Source organism: Perca flavescens, chromosome 17, assembly GCF_004354835.1.
Source record: "Perca flavescens isolate YP-PL-M2 chromosome 17, PFLA_1.0, whole genome shotgun sequence".
Lineage (NCBI taxonomy): Eukaryota > Metazoa > Chordata > Actinopteri > Perciformes > Percidae > Perca > Perca flavescens.
The window spans coordinates 33,801,544-33,804,043 of record NC_041347.1 but is presented as its reverse complement, the minus strand read 5'-3'; the positions used below and the strand labels follow the sequence as shown (position 1 = coordinate 33,804,043).

Genomic DNA, 2,500 nt, shown 5'->3' with positions numbered 1-2,500 from the left:
CCAGAACTCTGGCGGTGCATAGTTCAGGTCTTACCAGAACTCTGGCCGGTGCATAGTTCAGGTCTTACCAGAACTCTAGCCAGTGCATAGTTCAGGTCTTACCAGAACTCTGGCGGTGCATAGTTCAGGTCTTACCAGAACTCTAGCCAGTGCATAGTTCAGGTCTTACCAGTTAACTCTAGCCAGTGCATAGTTCAGGTCTTACCAGAACTCTAGCCGGTGCATAGTTCAGGTCTTACCAGAACTCTAGCCAGTGCATAGTTCAGGTCTTACCAGTTAACTCTAGCCAGTGCATAGTTCAGGTCTTACCAGAACTCTAGCCGGTGCATAGTTCAGGTCTTACCAGAACTCTAGCCAGTGCATAGTTCAGGTCTTACCAGTTAACTCTAGCCAGTGCATAGTTCAGGTCTTACCAGCAACTCTAGCCGGTGCATAGTTCAGGTCTTACCAGCGGTGAGTTTGAGTGTCTCCGTCAGGGTGGAGGCCTTCTCCTGCGTCTCCTTCTCAGCCTGAGTGCTGCTGCCGCTGCCCAGGATCTCCACCATGTGCCAGTGGACCCAGTACGTCCTGGACAGGGAGTTCCAATACACCTGAACACAACACACACACACACACAGATTAGTTACAGTACACCTGAACACAACACACACACACACACACACACACAGATGAGTTCCAGTACACCTGAACACAACACACACACAGATTAGTTACAGTACATCTTAACACAACACACACACAGATTAGTTACAGTACACCTGAACACAACACACACACAGCTAAGTTACAGTACACCTGAACACAACACACACACACACAGCTAAGTTCCAGTACACCTGAACACAACACACACACAGCTAAGTTCCAGTACACCTGAACACAACACACACACACAGCTAAGTTCCAGTACACCTGAACACAACACACACACACACACACACACACACACACACACACACACACACACACACACACACACACACACACACACACGTTCCAGTACACCTGAACACAACACACACACACACACAGATGAGTTCCAGTACACCTGAACACAACACACACACACACACACACACACACACACACACACACACGAGTTCCAGTACACCTGAACACAACACACACACACGCACGAGTTCCAGTACACCTGAACACAACACACACACACACACGAGTTCCAGTACACCTGAACACAACACACACACACACACACGCACGAGTTCCAGTACACCTGAACACAACACACACACACACGAGTTCCAGTACACTTGAACACAACACACACACACGCGCACACACACGCACGAGTTCCAGTACACCTGAACACAACACACACACACACAGATGAGTTCCAGTACACCTGAACACAACACACACACACACAACACACACACACACACACACACGAGTTCCAGTACACCTGAACACAACACACACACACAAGTTCCAGTACACCTGAACACAACACACACACACACACACACACACACACACACACACACACACACAGATGAGTTCCAGTACACACACACACACACACACACACACACACACACACACACACGTTCCAGTACACTTGAACACAACACACACACACAGCGCACACACACACGCACACGCACGAGTTCCAGTACACCTGAACACAACACACACACACACACAGATGAGTTCCAGTACACCTGAACACAACACACACACACACAACACACACACACACACACACGAGTTCCAGTACACCTGAACACAACACACACACACAAGTTCCAGTACACCTGAACACAACACACACACACACACACACACACACACACACAGATGAGTTCCAGTACACACACACACACACACACACACACACACACACACGAGTTCCAGTACACTTGAACACAACACACACACACGCGCACACACACGCACACGCACGAGTTCCAGTACACCTGAACACAACACACACACACACAGATGAGTTCCAGTACACCTGAACACAACACACACACACACACACAGATGAGTTCCAGTACACCTGAACACAACACACACACACACACACACACACACACACACACACAGTTCCAGTACACCTGAACACAACACACACACACACACACACACACACACAGATGAGTTCCAGTACACACACACACACACCTGAACACATACCAGAGATGTTCACAAGTCATTTTTTTTTCAAGTCCAAGTCTCCAGTCTCCGACCATCTGATCTGTCCCTAACACTGTATTGTTAAATCTTATGAATTCAAAGCATGTCCTGTAGCTCCATCCATACACTACAGTATTCAAATCAGTTGTAAGATAACTTTATGGGGTCTAGTTAACACATCCCTCTAGCCCTCGTCACATCATATGGATACAACTTTACAGATACAATCTGCCTGTTCCCAGCATTAGCACAACACTTAGCGATGGTTAGCTTGTTACCTGTGACGATATATGCTAAATTTAACGTATCTTTCACCCAAAAAAATGTTTAATGTCGAAGT

General features: G+C 47.3%; 2 protein-coding genes across 2 annotated transcripts in view; both read right to left on the bottom strand.

Moving 5' to 3' along the window:
• Positions 1-2,500, bottom strand: part of LOC114571635 (nuclear factor 7, brain-like) — a 430,007-nt gene that overhangs the window by 249,847 nt on the left and 177,660 nt on the right. The gene's annotated exons all lie outside the window — the stretch shown is intronic.
• cul9 (cullin 9) overlaps positions 1-2,500 on the bottom strand; it is a 128,254-nt gene that overhangs the window by 94,304 nt on the left and 31,450 nt on the right. The window contains 1 exon segment of the mRNA XM_028602690.1: positions 449-590. Coding sequence (XP_028458491.1) covers positions 449-590 — 142 coding nt within the window.